General features: G+C 45.2%; 1 protein-coding gene across 3 annotated transcripts in view; it reads right to left on the reverse strand.

Annotated features, from left to right (window-relative positions):
* The window catches only part of ZDHHC14 (zinc finger DHHC-type palmitoyltransferase 14), a 670162-nt gene that overhangs the window by 95702 nt on the left and 552185 nt on the right, over nucleotides 1-22275 (reverse strand). For 2 of the 3 annotated variants that reach the window (XM_069607725.1, XM_069607726.1), the window contains exon 4: nucleotides 21024-21161. The exons of the other annotated variant lie outside the window; for it this stretch is intronic. In XM_069607725.1, coding sequence (XP_069463826.1) covers nucleotides 21024-21161 — 138 coding nt within the window. The remainder of the gene's footprint in view (nucleotides 1-21023; nucleotides 21162-22275) is intronic. 3 annotated transcript variants of the gene reach the window in all.

Raw genomic sequence — 22275 nt, forward strand, 5'->3', positions numbered from 1 at the left:
CTTGACAAGCACTTTATTTAGAAGGGGTTGGTTGTCACTGGGTGAGTCCATGACCGGAGGATCCTGATCAACAGGTGAGTCTATGGGTTACATATATGCCTCAGGGTCAACCCCAGGGTCTTCGTCATCCCCGTCATAAGGGTCTGCTGCATCATCCCAGTAATAAGGGTCAGCTGCCTCTTGAAAAGAGAGGTCTTCATGGTCGGAGTCCGGGTCATAGGGATCAATGACTGTGCTTTGCACTGGATTCTCGGGGCAAGACCTTTTAGTAAGGGGTTGAGCAGGTGGAGCAGAGATCTGCGACCCAGAGGGTGCTGTGGTGGGGGGAGTGGAATGGAAACTTTGAAAATAGGCAGGGTCCTTTTCATAGAAGATGGCCATGAAGGACATCCTCCTCATGAACCTGTCTATATCCTCAGCCGACCATTGTGCCGAACTAGGGATGACTAATGGTTGGGAAGGAATCCCTAAATCTTCATTTGTAGGAGGAAGTAATAAGGGTCCTTTGGGCCTTGCCATTTGAGGTCTCTCTTTGTGAGGGGTGGGCCTAGCCTCCTGAGATTTCTCCCTATGAGGGATTTTATCCCTATGAGGGGTCTTCTCCCTATGAGGGGTCTTCGAGGACTTCTCCTTGAGCTCTTTCTCCCTACCCTGGTCCCCTGAGGTGTGTTTCCCTGACTGTTTGGGGCCTAGTACCTGACTTGACGCAGAACGTCGAATTTCGGGTGCAAGCTGAACCGGAGCCTCGTCTGCGGACGATCGGGCCCCGGTGGGACTTTTTCACGCGACGTCCGTACCGTCCTTCGACGGTCGGGGCCTGTCATGAGACGATCTCGAATGAGAGTGCCAGAGGACAGAGAATCAACTGACCTTTCCTTTGACATTGTGCGTTGCCGTCCGCTCGACACGTGTGTCGAGTCTTTGCCTTGGGTTGTGTGCTTAGTGGTGGTGGAAGTGGTAGCGTTTCTGCTGTCGGGTGTTGTCCGCATAACAAGGCCACTGGCCTGTCTTCTCGGGTCAGGGGCCTGCGCTTGGGTAGCCTAAGCTACCCCGTCGCCTTTGCCATCTGATACTGCAGCATTGCTGCCGTCGCTGAATGCACCCTCTACTTCCATGGCCTCGAGCTGACTGGCGTAGGGGGCCTAGCGTTTAGTAGTTCGGTCCTTCAAAGTCTTGGACTTGAAGAGCCTGCACGCTCGACAAGAACCCTCGACATGGTCTTGTGGGAGACACAAGTTACACACGAGGTGCTTATCGACCCAGGGACATTTCCTATTGCATTTGGGGCAAAATTTAAAGGGTGTCTTGTCCATCACAGAATGAAACGGCAGCTAGGCGGATGTAGTGCAATAAAAGGGGCATATACATTCTATAATTACCTCCCCCTCCCTCCCTACTGCTTGGGCCGAAGCCCGTAGCGGCCTTCCAAGGCCGAAACGGATCCGTCGCTGATGTCTTTCGACGGTCTTTCTTCTTGTCCTTCACCGGCTTCTGTATATCGATAGTCGGTGATATAAAGGATGGAAATAAGTAACTATCAGTAATTCGGTAAACGTAAATGGCTATCAGCCGAAAGAGGAACTCCGCTATAAGCGTCCGTCTAGCATGGCGGAAAAAAACAATGTGAGGGACCTTGACGCGTGAGGGATCATGGGTACAGTGGACATCACACTAGGGATAGTATTACTGGCACGCCCTGTTGACGTCCCTTTTCGAGTTTCGAAAACAACAACTGTAATACTCTGCAGCTTCCACTAGATGTTGGCCTATGCACGGCATGGGAGCTAAGCAGATTCCACAAGCCACAAGCCTCAGAAATATATATATATATATATATATATATATATATATATATATATATATATATATATATATATATATATATATATATATATATATATATTACATGGCCACAGTAGAGGCCATGTAGTTATGGTTAAGTTGCTGTTTCCATAGGAAGAGCACTTTTTGGGCGGCTTATAACTTCGCTCCCCCTGGACGAATCCTCACCAGGATTTGTGCAGGGGGGGAAAAGTTATAAGGGGGGTCCCAAAATTTCTGTTTTTCCCATAGACTGAATGGGAAACATTTTTTACTCGCGCCTACAGCCCAAACCGCTGGACGGATTTTCACCAAATTTGGACCAGGAGCAGCGGCTTGGTCCCGAAAGCATGCTTTTGCAAATTTGGTGAAAATCCGTCCAGCATTTTTTTTTAAATTACCAAAAAGTAGGGCAAAAAAAAATTAGTGATATCTGTGTTCGGTCCGCGGACAGACTTCCCTGTTCGCTCCGCGGACAGGACGGTGATTGGGCCAGCAGCTTGCGTGATGTCCGCGGACATCTGACGTGCTCTCTCATTGGATGTGGTGAAAGCGTGAAGTGCGTCTGGCTTCAGAGACGCCCGCCATCTTTCTTTCCCGAGAGGCTTTGTCAGGTCAGCAGGAGCGTGTCTGTCTCCTGTTCTTCCCACCCCCGCTCATGCCCTGTGTCTGCCCCACCCCCCGCTCATGCCCCGTGTGTCCTTTCTGTCCCCCCCACCGCCGCTCATGCCCCGTGTGTCCTTCCTGTCCCCCCCACCCCCGCTCATGCTCCCTGTGTCCCCTGTTCCTCCAGCTCCCCGCTCACGCCATCGCACACGGTGGCCAGCGGAGGGCCGAGGAGCGGGATCTGCCGCACGAACTCATGTCCGTGCGGCATGTCCGTGTTTTTGTTTGTCCCCCCCCACCGCCCGCTCATGCCCCGTTTGTCTCTCTCCCTCCCCCCACCCCCCGCTCATGCCTCGTGTGTCTCTCTCCCTCCCACCCACCCCCCGCTCATGCCCTGTGTGTCTCTCTCTCTCCCCCCACCCCCGCTCATGCCACGTGTCTCTCTCTCCCTCCCACCCCTGCTCATGCCCCGTGTGTTTCTCTCCCGCCCCCCCACCGCCGCTCATGCCCCGTGTGTGTCTCTCCCTCCCCCCCACCCCCGCTCATGCCCCGTGTGTGTCTCTCCCTCCCCCCACCCCCCGCTCATGCCTCGTGTGTCTCTCTCCCTCTCCCCACCCCCGCTCATGCCCCGTGTGTCTCTAGCCCTCCCATCCACCCCCCGCTCATGCCTCGTGTGTCTCTAGCCCTCCCACCCACCCCCAGCTCATGCCCCATGTGTCTTTAGATCTCCCACCCACCCCCCGCTCATGCCCCGTGTGTTTCTCTCCCTCCCCTCCACCCCCGCTCATGCCCCGTGTGTGTCTCTCCCTCCCCCCGACCCCGTGCTCATGCCCCGTGTCTCTCCCCCCACCGCCTACTCATGCCCCGTGTGTCTCTAGCCCCCCCACCCACCCCCCGCTCATGCCCCTAGCCCTCCCACCCATCCCCCGCTCATGCCCCTAGCCCTCCCCCCACCCCCGCTCATGCCCCGTGTGTCTCTCCCCTCCCACCCACCCCCTGCTCATGCCCTGTGTGTCTCTAGCCCTCCCACCCACCCCCCGCTCATGCCCCGTGTGTCTATCCCCTCCCACCCAACCCCTGCTCATGCCCCTTGTGTCTCTCCCCTCCCACCCACCCCCTGCTCATGCCCCGTGTGTCTCTCCCCACCCACCCACCCCCTGCTCATGCCCCGTGTGTCTCTCCCCTCCCACCCACCCCCTGCTGATGCCCCGTGTGTCTCTCCCCTCCCACCCACCCCCTGCTCATGCCCTGTGTGTCTCTCCCCTCCCACCCACCCCCTGCTCATGCCCCGTGTGTCTCTATCCCTTCCACCCACCCCCCGCTCATGCCCGTTTGTCTCTATCCTTCCCACCCACCACCCACTCATGCCACATTTGTCTCTATCCCTCCCACCCACCCCCCGCTCATGCACCGTTTGTCTCTATCCCTCCCACCCACCCCCCGCTCATGCCCCGTGTGTCTCTTTCTCTGCCACCCACCCCCCGCTCATGCCCCGTGTGTCTCTATCCCTCCCTTCCACCCCCGCTCATGCCCCGTGTGTCTCTATCCCTCCTCCCCACCCCCCGCTCATGCCCCGTGTGTCTCTATCCCCTCCCGCCCACCCCCCGCTCATGCCCCGTGTCTCTAGCCCCTCCTGCCCACCCTCCGCTCATGCCCCGTGTGTCTCTATCCCTCCCACCCCCACGCTCATGCCCAGTGTGTCTATCCCCTCCCCCTCCCGCCCACCCGCCGCTCATGCCCCGTGTGTCTCTATCCCCTCCCGGCCACCCCCGCTCATGCCCCGTGTGTCTCTCTGCTGTTGCCCCCCACCCCCCACTCATTCCCCGTGTCTCCCTGCTGTTGCCCACCACCCCCTGCTCATGCCTCGTGTCTCTCTCTCCTGTTACCCCCCACCCCCTCTCATGCCCCGTGTCTCTCTCCTGTTACCCCCCACCCTCCTCTCATGCCCCGTGTCTCTCTCCTGTTACACCTCGCCCCCCTCTCATGCCCCGTGTCTCTCTCCTGTTACCCCCCACCGCCTCTCATGCCCCGTGTCTCTCTCCTGTTGCCCCCCACACCCTGATCATGCCCCGTGTCTCCCTGCTGTTTCCCCCCACCCCCCTCTCATGCCCCGTGTCTCTCTCCTGTTACCCCCACCCCCCTCTCATGCCCTGTGTCTCTCTCTTGTTGCCCCCCGCCCCCCGGTCATGCCCCGTGTCTCCCTTCTGTTGCCCACCCACCCCCCGGTCATGCCCCGTGTCTCTCTGCTGTTGCCCCCACCCCCCGGTCATGCCCCGTGTCTCTCTCCTGTTACCCCCAACCCCCTCTCATGCCCCGTGTCTCCCTCGTGTTCCCCCCACCCCCCGCTCATGCCAATTGTCTCCCTGCTGTTGCCCCCTGCTCATGCCCCGTGTCTCTCTCATGTTACCCCCCACCCCCCGCTCATGCCCCGTGTCTCTCTCCTGTTGCCCCCCACCCCCCGGTCATGCCCCGTGTCTCCCTCCTGTTGCCCCCCACCCCCGCTCATTCCCCGTGTCTCTCTTCTGTTACCCCCCACCCCCTCTCATGCCCTGTGTCTCCCTCGTTTTCCCCGCCCGCCGCTCATGCCCCGTGTCTCCCTGCTGTTGCCCCCCACCCCCTGCTCATGCCCCGTGTCTCTCTCCTGTTGCCCCCCACCCCCGCTCATGCCCCGTGTCTCTCTCCTGTTGCCCCCAACCCCCTGTCATGTCCCGTGTCTCCCTTCTGTTACCCCCATCCCCTCTCATGCCCCGTGTCTCCCTCGTTTTCCCCCCGCTCATGCCACGTGTCTCCCTGCTGTTGCCCCCCCGCTCATGCCCCGTGTCTCTCTCCTGTTGCCCCCCACCCCCTACTCATGCCGCGTGTCTCTCTCCTGTTGCCCCCCACCCCCGGTCATGTCCCGTGTCTCTCTCCTGTTACCCCCCACCGCCTCTCATGCCCCGTGTCTCTCTCCTGTTGCCCCCCACCCCCCGATCATGCCCCGTGTCTCCCTGCTGTTTCCCCCCACCCCCCTCTCATGCCCCGTGTCTCTCTCCTGTTACCCCCACCCCCCTCTCATGCCTTGTGTCTCTCTCCTGTTACCCCCACCCCCTCTCATGCCCCGTGTCTCTCTCCTGTTGCCCCCCACCCCCCGGTCATGCCCCATGTCTCCCTGCTGTTGCCCCCCACCCCCCGCTCATGCCCCGTGTCTCCCTGCTGTTGCCCCCCACCCCCTGCTCATGCCCCGCATCTCTCTCTCCTGCTACCCCCCACCCCCTCTCATGCCCAGTGTCTCTCTTCTGTTACCCCCCACCCCCTCTCATGCCCCGTGTCTCTCTCCTGTTGCCCCCACCCCCCGATCATGCCCGTGTCTCCCTGCTGTTTCCCCCACCCCCCGCTCATGCCCCGTGTCTCTCTCATGTTACCCCCACCCCTCTCATGCCCCATGTCTCTCTCCTGTTACTCCCCCACCCCTCTCATGCCCCGTGTCTCCCTCGTGTTCCCCCCAGCCCCCCGCTCATGCCCCGTGTCTCCCTATATATATATATATATATCTATATCTCTATACATATATCTATATATGTAAATATGTTTAAAAAACACTGATGTTGGGTTGTTAAATCTCAATGTTGACTCAATGTTCACTGATTCTTACCAACATGGCAATTATGTATATTATAGAAGGTTAGCTAACACACTTTTCAATAAGGCATTTCATGTGTATGACGGCACTAGTTGAAGTCACTAAATATTTTTCACAATATTCAGTTATTAATATTTGCAATCAACATCATACAGTACCCTGAAGCTATTTTCTGTGGCCGTTGGCACTCTACATTGCACACAATAACACAATTTAAGAACATTGTAAAACAACCTTAGTAAATATGCTGAAAATAATTCAGCACAATTTGCTGTATAAAAGATAAATTCCTCAAAATCTCCCTCCCACCCTCCCCCAAAACCAGTTATTTTAAAATGTTACTGTGAAATCATGCTACAAGCAGGCACTCCAACTATATGTATGTTTGAAACGGCCCACTCTCCCTCCTTTTAGTTTCAAGGATTTCAAGCAAAATCTCTTTATCATGTCATAATCTAAAGCCAGTGTGGACTAAAGGCAGACCCTCGATTCCGGGTTAATCTTGGTCAAGAAATGCCTGCAAAGCTGATGCACGGTGGGAATTCACCCATTTTTCTTACCTGCCCAATCATTGGGGTGTATACAAAAAGGGTGAGTCCATGTTTTTTGTTTAGGGGGATTGAGCTAACAACGGGACTGGATACTGAAAGGAAAAGTAACAAAAGCTCAATCACCCCTCTTTTAGTCCACCTTGCAAAGGGGTCAGGGACCAAGGGATTTTTTGATAGATATCTTTCTTATCTATCTAGGAGTCGCATAGAGACATATCATTGTCCAGAGAGCATTCAAAGTACAAAACATAATATTTTAATAGATTGAATTACACACTTCTATAAATGGTCGGTGCTTTCCACAAGGCACCTCCAGACTTTAGAAACAAATTAGAACACATAAAATTAAATTAAAAAGTCCAGCACAAACACACACATATTCTATTCGTGGTGTCTAGGGTTAGTAAAGTGACAGTTTTTATGAAACACCTTTCCAAATCAATTGTTTAAGTTTCTGATTCTGTTCGGGGAAACCAAGGCATTAAATGCGCAGCATGAGAATTTTAACGCTGCAACAAAAGGCACATATATTTTTGTGTCAGGATGTCTACATATGTTTCGGCAACAATTTGCATCAACACCATCCCTGGTGTTCTGCTGCTCTAGTTGTGGCCCTCTTCAGGACAGGATGCTGTTTTTTAGGTTGATATAAATTCAGAAAACCCCAGGTATTCACTTTATTTTCCAATGCTGAAAAGAATGGAAATATGGAATTTGTGTTAGTGTTTGGTCTGGAATACAGTGTAAAAACTCTTCTGGTAAATGTTCATGCGAAATGGATACTCTATTTTCCACATTTCCCATTGGCACTGACCTTTGTATGCTTTTGTGGTCGGACTCAAGTTTTTGATTTTTGTTGTAAAAAACAGTGAAGTCACTCCTTATTTTCTGTGTATCTTCATGCACTAAATTCCTTCTTTAGTATTTCGGCTGCAAACCAATTTTAGTCTTTACGTCGAGATACTAAAAACAAGTTTCACATATTGGTTTTTGGTATAACATTATTGACGTGTTTTTCTTCCAGAGTGCATAGTTAACTTCATTCTTTACTGACCTGGTAGTTTAATGTCTAGGTCCTCTGATTTCGATTACGCGCTGAATTTTGTGATCGCTGCACGTTTCTGCTATGAATGGTATTTGAAAGGTATCGTCTGTTTCTTTTGTTTAGTTAACCTGTGGAGATAGACCCAACGTTGTTTTGGCCATGTACTCAATGTTGCCTATAGTATCTTGATTTTCGCTTACTTGCGGAATTGCGCAGTTGTTTCTTTAGAGTGGAGAAAGCAGCGAGTCACGAGAGAGCGAATCATGTATAAAGAAACGAAGACCTATCCGTATCTCGTGGAAACATACTCGAGAATATCAACAAAACAGGCCCACCAAGAGGAAGAAACGGATACCAAAGAAAACAATATGTCACCTTTTCAAATACCACCAACAGTACCACAAGTAGCGATTCCGATAACAGCACTAACACCAACGCACCAAGAGGAGGAAAAAACCAAAGACAACAGTTTTTTCAAGGGAGGGCACAAGGAGGCCGCAGTCGATCCCAAGCACCTCAAAGGATGCAGACACGGAATTGGAACGGACCAGTGCAGAATTGGTAATTCCTATTTTCAACCTCTCTACTCATGTTCTCACGGAAGGTGAGATAAAAGTATTAAGTCATGGACTCAGCTTCGTTCCTGTAAAAAAGGCAGAAAATTTCCAAACAGAGATTGAATTGCAAAAATTCTTCCGAATAATTTGACTAAAATAATTTTTTCGAAACCCCAGTGAAGGTGACACCTTCGACCTTTTTCCCCGCGAACCACATGATAAGTCCAGCTATAGCTGCTTTTGAAAACAAAATAATCGAGGAAACTAAAAAACTATAATCTACAAAAAATTTCTCCAAAGATAACCTCTGTCCGATTGAGAGACAGGCATTAAAAGATCTACAAACAAATGACCTCTTCATAATAAAACCTGCAGATAAAGGAGGAGGAATAGTCCTATGGAATACAAATGCATACAACGAGGAAATTAAATCACATCTACAAGACCAGAAATTCTATAAACCATTACAGGGCGACCCGACATCACGCCTAAAGGAGGAAATATCGAGTCTGATGTCACATGCAGAAGCCGAAGGTGGATGTGACTGTCTTTTTTTAATATAATGGTTTTGTAGCTTCTATCCACCGAAGGGTGGATAGACTATGAAGAGAAACGTTTTCTAACTAACATCAATCCAACTATCCCAGCTTTCTACCTCCTCCCTAAAGTACACAAGAACAGCACAAAACCTCCAGGGAGACCAATTGTGACGGCCATAAACTCGATCCTTGAACCCTTGTCGATGTATGTGGATTGGTTCCTCAGACCCTTTGTATCACGCATGAAATCGTATGTGAAAGACACGACGAGCATGATAAAGATCGTAGAAAGTACAAATACAGAACAAGGAGACATCCTAGCAACACTAGACATTGTTGCTTTGTACACCAGTATTCCACAGCTCGAATGTCTACAAGTCTTGGAACAATATCTGAACCAACGAAACATGAACAACAAGATGGTTCCTACCTCCTTCATCCTTGAATGTGCAAGATTGGCACTTATGGAGAACTATTTCATCTGCAGAGACGTCTTTTATAACCAAAAACACGGGGCCAGCATGGGTGCAACATGTGCCCCAGACATTGCAAATTTATACATGGATTCTGTAGAGACCAAGTCCATCTATCATATCGATAATCCTTTCAAAACAAATATTATTGCATGGCATAGATACATCGACGATTGTTTCTTAATATGGAGAGGTTCTACTTCACTCCTACTAGATTTCCAAGGATGGTTAAATCAATGTAACACAAACATCAAGTTCACTATGTGCCACAACACTAAGAGTATCCCTTTCTTAGATTTGGAAATTAAAATAGGGATAAACGGCTTGTTAACCACAAACCTATACAGAAAAAAGACAGATAAGAATACACTCCTGGAGTATCAGAGCTATCATCCAGCCAGTCTGAAGGCCATCCTTCCAATAGGGCAATTTCTAAGAGTACGCCGGAATTGCACAAACATAGACGACTACAAGATCCATGGGAAACAGCTTAAAAAACGCCTGGAACAAAGAGGATACCCAAAAAAACAAGTAAATGTGGCATACAAAAATGCGAAAAATAAAAATCGAGAAACATGCCTCAATCTGCCAAACAAAACAACTGTGGAAAAAATGACATGTGTTACAACTTTCACTCCAATCAGCCATAGACTATGCAAATTAGTTCTAAAGAACTGGCATATCATAAAAACTGAAGATTTCAATCCAGCACCCCCGAGATTTGCGTTTAAAAGACAGAAAAATCTAAAGGATAACTTGGTTCACACATACCCCCGAGTAAAAAAAGCAGAACCACAGAAAACCCTTTGGGACCTCCCATTGGTAACAGGACACTTTAAATGTGGCACGTGCTCGGTCTATTCCCTCACGAAAAATATGAAGAGTGTCAAACTGAAAGAAAGAGTGTGGCACCTTAAATCATTCACAAACTGCAGCTCCCAGTGGGTAGTATATGCGATCAAATGCCCATGCCAACTTCTGTATATTGGGAAAACAAAAAGACACATCAAAATACGCATTGGAGAACATCGGACCAATATAAGAAATCAAACACCTAATAAACCTCTTGTCGCTCATTATCTCCTTTTAAAACATAAACCATGCGAAATATTCTGGTTCATTATTCAAACAGTCCAGATTTCGAAAAGAGGAGGAGACCGCGACCTGGCCTTGCGCAAATGCGAACAAAAGTGGATTTTTGATCTAGACACTGTGAAAAATGGCTTAAATTCGTCAGTCAAGTGGGGTATTTTCTTTTGAGGGAAAAAAGTTGTTCCCTGCTGATCAGGTCAAGTCAAAAAGGCTTTTTCCAAAAAAAGCGTTGTGCATTATAACAAATACAGGGGTGGCACCCTGTGAATATCCAGAATGAGTGTGTGGCATTACTGCACATATGGATAAAGACCAATTTGCCTGCATGGCGATAGCCCAAAATGGGCTCTCAATAACACATTCAGGTAGGCATACATGGCTCCCCTAAATATCAGAATGCGGTATTTACTTTTGTAATCCAGTGTGTAATTACCACAACGGATTACAATCAATAAAGTATAAAACGTTCCTGAGTAAGAACAAAACAAAAAGGAGCTTTGTGACACACGCTCCAAGATGGCCGCCAGCATTACAAAGCAAAAATGAGTAGACGTTCAGTATCCGCACGTAGTAGTCACATGATACGCGAACACAGAAAAAAACACAATCCCCTCCCTCGCGGTACCAACCTCGATTGAGCCGGCTCCCCGCGCGAATACTGAGAGGAGCTGCACTATGTACAAGGAAGACTGACCTGCGGAACACCTAAAGGTAAATGATTCGCTCTCCTGCGACTCGCTGCTTTCTCCACTTTAAAGAAACAACCGCGGAATTCCGCGAGTAAGCGAAAATCAAGATACTATAGTCAACATTGAGTACATGGCCAAAACAACATTGGGTCTGTCTCCACAGGTTAACTAAACAAAAGAAACAGACGATACCTTTCAAATACCATTCATAGCAGAAACGTGCAGCGATCACAAGATTCAGCGCGTAATCGAAATCACAGGACCTAGACATTAAACTACCAGGTCAGTAAAGAATGCAGTTAACTATGCACTCTGGAAGAAAAACACGTCAATAATGTTATACCAAAAACCAATATGTGAAACTTGTTTTTAGGTCTAAAGTTTGAAGTATCTCGACGTAAAGACTAAAATTGGTTTGCAGCCGAAATACTAAAGAAGGAATTTAGTGCATGAAGATACACAGAAAATTAGGAGTGACTTCACTGTTTTTTACAACAAAAATCAAAAACTTGAGTCCGACCACAAAAGCATACAAATGTCAGTGCCAATGGGAAATGTGGAAAATAGAGTATCCATTTCGCATGAACTTTTACCAGAAGGGTTTTTACACTGTATTCCAGACCAAACACTAACACGAATTCCATATTTCCATTCTTTTCAGCATTGGAAAATAAAGTGAATACCTGGGGTTTTCTGAATTTATACCAACCTAAAAAACAGCATCCTGTCCTGAAGAGGGCCACAACTAGAGCAGCAGAACACCAGGGATGGTGTTGATGCAAATTGTTGCTGAAACATATGTAGACATCCTGACACAAAAATAGATGTGCCTTTTGTTGCAGCGTTAAAATTCTCATGCTGCGCATTTAATTCCTTGGTTTCCCCGAACAGAATCAGAAACTTAAACAATTGATTTGGAAAGGTGTTTCATAAAAACTGTCACTTTACTAACCCTAGACACAACGAATAGAATATGTGTGTGTTTGTGCAATCATTGGGGTGCCTTGTATTAATCAGCCTTCCCAATTGGAGCTTCATGCATCTTAACACCTGTTAACTGTATACTTGCTTTCTTTGTCTTTAATTCCTCTATTAGGCAGCAAGTTGCCACACAAATTACATACTGGATGTACAAGCAACGATACAACTTTGGCAAAATATTAACACCAATAATATAAACACACAACATAGGTACCACTACAAAGTTCCAAAATTAATCTTAGAGACGCATATGCCATTCAAATAGTAAACAATGTGTTGCTCAGACCCTGCTGATCACAAAAGGGACATAAAATGTAATCCCTGATTAGTGCTCAGCCATAGATTAGGGAAATTGAGCGTCACACCTCAATATTTACATTCATGTTCAACTGCAGCTTTCAATTATGCTGTGATGTTTTGCTATAATTAGGTGAACACATGTTATAACCCTGCGGCATAGTTGATTATGTGTATCTTATCTTAACTATACTGCATGATGCTTGTGAACCCAACATAGAGAGAAATAAAGACTTTGCCATTGTTGATCTGCTCTGGCGTAGTTACAGTTAAAGTAAAGTGACAGGTAGTGATGGGCAAAACGACTGTAATGTACTCCGCAAAGGAATTGGCAAAATATAGCCACAATCCTTTGCCAATTTCACCCGTGGAGTGGAACTGGACACTTTTTGGGCCCTTTCACATCTGAAATTTCATTTTTTGGGTGGTGATGCCCAAAATGTCATCCAATTAGGGGGCTGCAAAATGTTTCAGCCCCCTAATTGGCTAAAAACATCGACCACAAATGCACAAAAAATGTCATTCCTGCTGGGAAATCGCAATTCACCCAAAAGAGGAGACTCAGCAAAATATCTACTCCACCCACAAAGCAAATTGGAAGCAAATGTTCTCTAACTTAGTTTCACTAGCGGGGCCTTTAGTCTGTGACATCATGCTGAAGTCTTGCATGGAATCCAACAGTTAAACAGTGGGCCTTGCTCTGGGGTGAACTCTCTTGACAAGGGCGTGTGCATATTGTCAGACGTCACTGTGATTTTATCTTTTCTACTGCTCCTTTGCAAATTGAAACAATCTATCATATCTCCTTCATAGCTTTCAATATTTAGTTGACTCCTCCAATATGTTCATACAAAGAGTGGGTCTATTCTAAAGAGGAACCGCCCATAACTGGAACGCCATAGTCATACAACAGAGAAGCAACAAAATTACAAGCGTGTTGAGAAGTGGGTTTCGTGGGAAACACTCCTAGTATGTTCATGTTCATTATTTGTTTGTTTTGAAGCATAGTCACTCATTATGTGGCCTACCAGGTGTTTTGGACTACAACTCCCATGATCCTTCCCCCACAGATTAAGCTGGTAAGGGCTGATGGGATTTGAAGTTCAACACACCTAGAGGGCCATATTAACAGATAACATGTTTCAAATATCACAATTGCATTTTATACAGCCCTTCCCACCCCATGGCAGTATCAAAAGACAAGCTTTCTATACATGTCAGTGTTCGGAAACCTGCAGCTCTCCAAATGTTTTGGACTTTGCCTCCCACAATCTCTCACCATTGACTGTACTGGCTAGGCCTGACAGTGAGTTGCTGGCCAAAACACCTGGAGTGGCGGAGGTTGTCTACTCTTACTCTATTCCAACTGCCCTAACCAAGCATGGCACTGGTGACGTGGAAGCCTTAGGGGATGGCAGGAGGGCGCTTTCGAGCCTAGATGGTTGAAAATAAAATAAATTAAATATAAAAGTAAAGCAAAGCCAAGCAAATGGCTACATGTGATTTCACTAGCATACTTACGAAGAATGACGTGGGTGATGACGAATGCAAATATAAAGACTGTCAGAAAGGACAATCATTGGGGTGTATACAAAAAGGGTGAGTCCATGTTTTTTGTTTAGGGGGATTGAGCTAACAACGGGACTGGATACTGAAAGGAAAAGTAACAAAAGCTCAATCACCCCTCTTTTAGTCCACCTTGCAAAGGGGTCAGGGACCAAGGGATTTTTTGATAGATATCTTTCTTATCTATCTAGGAGTCGCATAGAGACATATCATTGTCCAGAGAGCATTCAAAGTACAAAACATAATATTTTAATAGATTGAATTACACACTTCTATAAATGGTCGGTGCTTTCCACAAGGCACCTCCAGACTTTAGAAACAAATTAGAACACATAAAATTAAATTAAAAAGTCCAGCACAAACACACACATATTCTATTCGTGGTGTCTAGGGTTAGTAAAGTGACAGTTTTTATGAAACACCTTTCCAAATCAATTGTTTAAGTTTCTGATTCTGTTCGGGGAAACCAAGGCATTAAATGCGCAGCATGAGAATTTTAACGCTGCAACAAAAGGCACATATATTTTTGTGTCAGGATGTCTACATATGTTTCGGCAACAATTTGCATCAACACCATCCCTGGTGTTCTGCTGCTCTAGTTGTGGCCCTCTTCAGGACAGGATGCTGTTTTTTAGGTTGATATAAATTCAGAAAACCCCAGGTATTCACTTTATTTTCCAATGCTGAAAAGAATGGAAATATGGAATTTGTGTTAGTGTTTGGTCTGGAATACAGTGTAAAAACTCTTCTGGTAAATGTTCATGCGAAATGGATACTCTATTTTCCACATTTCCCATTGGCACTGACCTTTGTATGCTTTTGTGGTCGGACTCAAGTTTTTGATTTTTGTTGTAAAAAACAGTGAAGTCACTCCTTATTTTCTGTGTATCTTCATGCACTAAATTCCTTCTTTAGTATTTCGGCTGCAAACCAATTTTAGTCTTTACGTCGAGATACTAAAAACAAGTTTCACATATTGGTTTTTGGTATAACATTATTGACGTGTTTTTCTTCCAGAGTGCATAGTTAACTTCATTCTTTACTGACCTGGTAGTTTAATGTCTAGGTCCTCTGATTTCGATTACGCGCTGAATTTTGTGATCGCTGCACGTTTCTGCTATGAATGGTATTTGAAAGGTATCGTCTGTTTCTTTTGTTTAGTTAACCTGTGGAGATAGACCCAACGTTGTTTTGGCCATGTACTCAATGTTGCCTATAGTATCTTGATTTTCGCTTACTTGCGGAATTGCGCAGTTGTTTCTTTAGAGTGGAGAAAGCAGCGAGTCACGAGAGAGCGAATCATGTATAAAGAAACGAAGACCTATCCGTATCTCGTGGAAACATACTCGAGAATATCAACAAAACAGGCCCACCAAGAGGAAGAAACGGATACCAAAGAAAACAATATGTCACCTTTTCAAATACCACCAACAGTACCACAAGTAGCGATTCCGATAACAGCACTAACACCAACGCACCAAGAGGAGGAAAAAACCAAAGACAACAGTTTTTTCAAGGGAGGGCACAAGGAGGCCGCAGTCGATCCCAAGCACCTCAAAGGATGCAGACACGGAATTGGAACGGACCAGTGCAGAATTGGTAATTCCTATTTTCAACCTCTCTACTCATGTTCTCAAGGAAGGTGAGATAAAAGTATTAAGTCATGGACTCAGCTTCGTTCCTGTAAAAAAGGCAGAAAATTTCCAAACAGAGATTGAATTGCAAAAATTCTTCCGAATAATTTGACTAAAATAATTTTTTCGAAACCCCAGTGAAGGTGACACCTTCGACCTTTTTCCCCGCGAACCACATGATAAGTCCAGCTATAGCTGCTTTTGAAAACAAAATAATCGAGGAAACTAAAAAACTATAATCTACAAAAAATTTCTCCAAAGATAACCTCTGTCCGATTGAGAGACAGGCATTAAAAGATCTACAAACAAATGACCTCTTCATAATAAAACCTGCAGATAAAGGAGGAGGAATAGTCCTATGGAATACAAATGCATACAACAAGGAAATTAAATCACATCTACAAGACCAGAAATTCTATAAACCATTACAGGGCGACCCGACATCACGCCTAAAGGAGGAAATATCGAGTCTGATGTCACATGCAGAAGCCGAAGGTGGATGTGACTGTCTTTTTTTAATATAATGGTTTTGTAGCTTCTATCCACCGAAGGGTGGATAGACTATGAAGAGAAACGTTTTCTAACTAACATCAATCCAACTATCCCAGCTTTCTACCTCCTCCCTAAAGTACACAAGAACAGCACAAAACCTCCAGGGAGACCAATTGTGACGGCCATAAACTCGATCCTTGAACCCTTGTCGATGTATGTGGATTGGTTCCTCAGACCCTTTGTATCACGCATGAAATCGTATGTGAAAGACACGACGAGCATGATAAAGATCGTAGAAAGTACAAATACAGAACAAGGAGACATCCTAGCAACACTAGACATTGTTGCTTTGTACACCAGTATTCCACAGCTCGAATGTCTACAAGTCTTGGAACAATATCTGAACCAACGAAACATGAACAACAAGATGGTTCCTACCTCCTTCATCCTTGAATGTGCAAGATTGGCACTTATGGAGAACTATTTCATCTGCAGAGACGTCTTTTATAACCAAAAACACGGGGCCAGCATGGGTGCAACATGTGCCCCAGACATTGCAAATTTATACATGGATTCTGTAGAGACCAAGTCCATCTATCATATCGATAATCCTTTCAAAACAAATATTATTGCATGGCATAGATACATCGACGATTGTTTCTTAATATGGAGAGGTTCTACTTCACTCCTACTAGATTTCCAAGGATGGTTAAATCAATGTAACACAAACATCAAGTTCACTATGTGCCACAACACTAAGAGTATCCCTTTCTTAGATTTGGAAATTAAAATAGGGATAAACGGCTTGTTAACCACAAACCTATACAGAAAAAAGACAGATAAGAATACACTCCTGGAGTATCAGAGCTATCATCCAGCCAGTCTGAAGGCCATCCTTCCAATAGGGCAATTTCTAAGAGTACGCCGGAATTGCACAAACATAGACGACTACAAGATCCATGGGAAACAGCTTAAAAAACGCCTGGAACAAAGAGGATACCCAAAAAAACAAGTAAATGTGGCATACAAAAATGCGAAAAATAAAAATCGAGAAACATGCCTCAATCTGCCAAACAAAACAACTGTGGAAAAAATGACATGTGTTACAACTTTCACTCCAATCAGCCATAGACTATGCAAATTAGTTCTAAAGAACTGGCATATCATAAAAACTGAAGATTTCAATCCAGCACCCCCGAGATTTGCGTTTAAAAGACAGAAAAATCTAAAGGATAACTTGGTTCACACATACCCCCGAGTAAAAAAAGCAGAACCACAGAAAACCCTTTGGGACCTCCCATTGGTAACAGGACACTTTAAATGTGGCACGTGCTCGGTCTATTCCCTCACGAAAAATATGAAGAGTGTCAAACTGAAAGAAAGAGTGTGGCACCTTAAATCATTCACAAACTGCAGCTCCCAGTGGGTAGTATATGCGATCAAATGCCCATGCCAACTTCTGTATATTGGGAAAACAAAAAGACACATCAAAATACGCATTGGAGAACATCGGACCAATATAAGAAATCAAACACCTAATAAACCTCTTGTCGCTCATTATCTCCTTTTAAAACATAAACCATGCGAAATATTCTGGTTCATTATTCAAACAGTCCAGATTTCGAAAAGAGGAGGAGACCGCGACCTGGCCTTGCGCAAATGCGAACAAAAGTGGATTTTTGATCTAGACACTGTGAAAAATGGCTTAAATTCGTCAGTCAAGTGGGGTATTTTCTTTTGAGGGAAAAAAGTTGTTCCCTGCTGATCAGGTCAAGTCAAAAAGGCTTTTTCCAAAAAAGGCGTTGTGCATTATAACAAATACAGGGGTGGCACCCTGTGAATATCCAGAATGAGTGTGTGGCATTACTGCACATATGGATAAAGACCAATTTGCCTGCATGGCGATAGCCCAAAATGGGCTCTCAATAACACATTCAGGTAGGCATACATGGCTCCCCTAAATATCAGAATGCGGTATTTACTTTTGTAATCCAGTGTGTAATTACCACAACGGATTACAATCAATAAAGTATAAAACGTTCCTGAGTAAGAACAAAACAAAAAGGAGCTTTGTGACACACGCTCCAAGATGGCCGCCAGCATTACAAAGCAAAAATGAGTAGACGTTCAGTATCCGCACGTAGTAGTCACATGATACGCGAACACAGAAAAAAACACAATCCCCTCCCTCGCGGTACCAACCTCGATTGAGCCGGCTCCCCGCGCGAATACTGAGAGGAGCTGCACTATGTACAAGGAAGACTGACCTGCGGAACACCTAAAGGTAAATGATTCGCTCTCCTGCGACTCGCTGCTTTCTCCACTTTAAAGAAACAACCGCGGAATTCCGCGAGTAAGCGAAAATCAAGATACTATAGTCAACATTGAGTACATGGCCAAAACAACATTGGGTCTGTCTCCACAGGTTAACTAAACAAAAGAAACAGACGATACCTTTCAAATACCATTCATAGCAGAAACGTGCAGCGATCACAAGATTCAGCGCGTAATCGAAATCACAGGACCTAGACATTAAACTACCAGGTCAGTAAAGAATGCAGTTAACTATGCACTCTGGAAGAAAAACACGTCAATAATGTTATACCAAAAACCAATATGTGAAACTTGTTTTTAGGTCTAAAGTTTGAAGTATCTCGACGTAAAGACTAAAATTGGTTTGCAGCCGAAATACTAAAGAAGGAATTTAGTGCATGAAGATACACAGAAAATTAGGAGTGACTTCACTGTTTTTTACAACAAAAATCAAAAACTTGAGTCCGACCACAAAAGCATACAAATGTCAGTGCCAATGGGAAATGTGGAAAATAGAGTATCCATTTCGCATGAACTTTTACCAGAAGGGTTTTTACACTGTATTCCAGACCAAACACTAACACGAATTCCATATTTCCATTCTTTTCAGCATTGGAAAATAAAGTGAATACCTGGGGTTTTCTGAATTTATACCAACCTAAAAAACAGCATCCTGTCCTGAAGAGGGCCACAACTAGAGCAGCAGAACACCAGGGATGGTGTTGATGCAAATTGTTGCTGAAACATATGTAGACATCCTGACACAAAAATAGATGTGCCTTTTGTTGCAGCGTTAAAATTCTCATGCTGCGCATTTAATTCCTTGGTTTCCCCGAACAGAATCAGAAACTTAAACAATTGATTTGGAAAGGTGTTTCATAAAAACTGTCACTTTACTAACCCTAGACACAACGAATAGAATATGTGTGTGTTTGTGCAATCATTGGGGTGCCTTGTATTAATCAGCCTTCCCAATTGGAGCTTCATGCATCTTAACACCTGTTAACTGTATACTTGCTTTCTTTGTCTTTAATTCCTCTATTAGGCAGCAAGTTGCCACACAAATTACATACTGGATGTACAAGCAACGATACAACTTTGGCAAAATATTAACACCAATAATATAAACACACAACATAGGTACCACTACAAAGTTCCAAAATTAATCTTAGAGACGCATATGCCATTCAAATAGTAAACAATGTGTTGCTCAGACCCTGCTGATCACAAAAGGGACATAAAATGTAATCCCTGATTAGTGCTCAGCCATAGATTAGGGAAATTGAGCGTCACACCTCAATATTTACATTCATGTTCAACTGCAGCTTTCAATTATGCTGTGATGTTTTGCTATAATTAGGTGAACACATGTTATAACCCTGCGGCATAGTTGATTATGTGTATCTTATCTTAACTATACTGCATGATGCTTGTGAACCCAACATAGAGAGAAATAAAGACTTTGCCATTGTTGATCTGCTCTGGCGTAGTTACAGTTAAAGTAAAGTGACAGGTAGTGATGGGCAAAACGACTGTAATGTACTCCGCAAAGGAATTGGCAAAATATAGCCACAATCCTTTGCCAATTTCACCCGTGGAGTGGAACTGGACACTTTTTGGGCCCTTTCACATCTGAAATTTCATTTTTTGGGTGGTGATGCCCAAAATGTCATCCAATTAGGGGGCTGCAAAATGTTTCAGCCCCCTAATTGGCTAAAAACATCGACCACAAATGCACAAAAAATGTCATTCCTGCTGGGAAATCGCAATTCACCCAAAAGAGGAGACTCAGCAAAATATCTACTCCACCCACAAAGCAAATTGGAAGCAAATGTTCTCTAACTTAGTTTCACTAGCGGGGCCTTTAGTCTGTGACATCATGCTGAAGTCTTGCATGGAATCCAACAGTTAAACAGTGGGCCTTGCTCTGGGGTGAACTCTCTTGACAAGGGCGTGTGCATATTGTCAGACGTCACTGTGATTTTATCTTTTCTACTGCTCCTTTGCAAATTGAAACAATCTATCATATCTCCTTCATAGCTTTCAATATTTAGTTGACTCCTCCAATATGTTCATACAAAGAGTGGGTCTATTCTAAAGAGGAACCGCCCATAACTGGAACGCCATAGTCATACAACAGAGAAGCAACAAAATTACAAGCGTGTTGAGAAGTGGGTTTCGTGGGAAACACTCCTAGTATGTTCATGTTCATTATTTGTTTGTTTTGAAGCATAGTCACTCATTATGTGGCCTACCAGGTGTTTTGGACTACAACTCCCATGATCCTTCCCCCACAGATTAAGCTGGTAAGGGCTGATGGGATTTGAAGTTCAACACACCTAGAGGGCCATATTAACAGATAACATGTTTCAAATATCACAATTGCATTTTATACAGCCCTTCCCACCCCATGGCAGTATCAAAAGACAAGCTTTCTATACATGTCAGTGTTCGGAAACCTGCAGCTCTCCAAATGTTTTGGACTTTGCCTCCCACAATCTCTCACCATTGACTGTACTGGCTAGGCCTGACAGTGAGTTGCTGGCCAAAACACCTGGAGTGGCGGAGGTTGTCTACTCTTACTCTATTCCAACTGCCCTAACCAAGCATGGCACTGGTGACGTGGAAGCCTTAGGGGATGGCAGGAGGGCGCTTTCGAGCCTAGATGGTTGAAAATAAAATAAATTAAATATAAAAGTAAAGCAAAGCCAAGCAAATGGCTACATGTGATTTCACTAGCATACTTACGAAGAATGACGTGGGTGATGACGAATGCAAATATAAAGACTGTCAGAAAGGACAGCGATAAAATAAACATATAAAAAAATCTGTAGTTTCTTTTCCCCACGCAGTTGCCTACCCAGGGACAGTGGTGATCAAAGCGTTCTGAAATGAGAGGCAGAAAGAAAATATGGAAAACAATTAATCAAATGCTTGTTCACTTAAAAAATACCCTATGAACAGCAGATGCTGACAAAGAAACAGGCGCAGGGCATGCAAAGCATTGTCAAGCTGTTATTAATTACACATGTTCCAGGGATTCGCATCCTCTGGCTCTCCAGATGTTTTGAACTACAACTTTCATGATCCAGCACCATTGGCTAGGCTCGACAAGGTTGATGGGAGTTGTAGTAGTTCAATAAGGTCTGGAGAACCAAAGGTGGCATTTGGAAAGCCTCACATTCCTGGCTAAACTATGGAGAATCACAATAGAAAACAAAGAGTTGACGCCCCCTTTCTCCTTTTGCAGTACCCCAAAGACAGAACCAATTACTGGGGGAGTGGGGTTGGCAGTAAATGGGACATAACATACTAAAAAAGAATATATATATATTTTTTAAAGCTTTCCAATTTCAGCATTTTGATTACTTGGTCTAAAGCAGTGGTAATACATATGGGGGGACAGCCAGTGATGTGGGCCTCCCTCCTTCTCGCAGGAGTCACTGGAGGGGCCTTTATGCATCCCATGAAGGAGCTGAGTGAGCAGCAGAGCCCCGGATAAAGGGGCCACTCATGCAATGTCACAGGTGCACGTTTTCTTTTGGAATGCCCAATGCTGCGTGACCTATTATCAATTAGCATCAGGGGCACTAACAATGGAGCCCTCTCTTAGCCACAAACCTGATTCTGAAATAGCTCAGAACGTAGCAACACGGAGGCTAAACTGTGATTTTGGGTTATAGGGCGTATCCTGCCTAGAACAGGAACATCGTGTTATTGTGTTTACAAAGGGTATGTGAAATGTGGCTACATTCATGTACAAATAGTTAAGATATTTTCATATGGACTGGAGTTTGAGGGGTGGCAAAACACAGACTGATAAAACTCAGGGGTCTGATGAATTAGGACTCTGGGCATAGTCGGGAAGAACCATCCATGGAACTACAAATCCTATGATCAGCCCTACAGATAAGGGGTGCATCGGCCACTTTTACTCCCTAAAAATAGGAAAATACTGCCGAAAAATAAATATAGGGAGTACAAATATTCCCAAGAAAAA

The sequence above is a fragment of the Ambystoma mexicanum genome, chromosome 4q (assembly GCF_040938575.1).
Source record: "Ambystoma mexicanum isolate Mex_15411 chromosome 4q, UKY_AmexF1_1, whole genome shotgun sequence".
NCBI lineage: Eukaryota > Metazoa > Chordata > Amphibia > Caudata > Ambystomatidae > Ambystoma > Ambystoma mexicanum.